The sequence below is a fragment of the Trachymyrmex septentrionalis genome, unplaced genomic scaffold, assembly GCF_001594115.1.
Source record: "Trachymyrmex septentrionalis isolate Tsep2-gDNA-1 unplaced genomic scaffold, Tsep1.0 scaffold37, whole genome shotgun sequence".
Lineage (NCBI taxonomy): Eukaryota > Metazoa > Arthropoda > Insecta > Hymenoptera > Formicidae > Trachymyrmex > Trachymyrmex septentrionalis.
Window position 1 is genome coordinate 2523600 of NW_017305536.1, and position 990 is coordinate 2524589.

General features: G+C 30.6%; 1 protein-coding gene across 1 annotated transcript in view; it reads right to left on the reverse strand.

Annotated features, from left to right (window-relative positions):
• LOC108750445 (lachesin-like) overlaps positions 1 to 990 on the reverse strand; it is a 30777-nt gene that overhangs the window by 9938 nt on the left and 19849 nt on the right. Inside the window, 1 exon segment of the mRNA XM_018489881.1 lies at positions 50 to 199. Within this exon segment, the coding sequence (XP_018345383.1) occupies positions 50 to 199 (150 nt within the window).

The following is a 990-nucleotide window of genomic DNA, read 5'->3' on the forward strand; positions in this document are numbered from 1 at the left end:
CCCCCATTGACTAAATAAAAGTTTTAAATGACAGGAATGTCATACTCACGATAGAGCTTGATGCTGCCGTCCGTTTCGCCAAGGGAGTTCTTAGATATGCATTTGTAACTGCCGTAATCGGACATCGCGACTGAGCGTATCATGAGCTTCATGTGTACTTTGTATACATTGTCCGAAAAAGATGGCTCATATTTTTCCCCTGCAATTTAACAAACATCGTAGGTACACTGGATGCATCCAATAGTGCAACTGTTCGCTAAAAGCATAACTCATACAGCACAGATTCCAGCAATATTTCAACAATGTTGCAACATTTTAGCAATACTACAGTAACGTTGTAAATGTTGCAGCAATATTGCTGCATACTTCTGTGTTATATGATAGTAGTCGATGTGATTCTTACATTTAAATTTAATCAGAATTTGGGACGTTACATTAAAAAAATAAAAAGTAATGATTCATTACTTTTTTGTTACTTTTTCATAATATTAAAATAAGAATTATTAGATTTTAAAATTACATTTGACAATCAATATTAACAATTATTTGATAATTAATATTAAATATAATAATAAATATTAAAACTCGAACATGTCTGAACTGTTATATGGAATAAGTTCTTCTTTATATTAAACTTATCTAATAATTTTTTTTTGAAGCTTTATAATAAAATAATTTCAATCAAATGTTGTATGCGCTAATTTTACTTTTCTAATTATTACTAAATGATCATTATTGAGTAATTTAGTAAAATTTATTAAGTTATTATACTACTGTATTTAATCATGTTTAGTAAATGATTATACCAATATGGCAAACAAAATACATTTGTAGCTATTACCAGACTTTTTTTTCAGTAGATCTTTCTACTTTTACACACACACGCACACGCACACGACACGCACGCACACACACATACACACACGCGCGCGCGCGCGCACGCACACATACAATTAACATGATATATTTTTTCCCTTGCAAAAGAGAAGT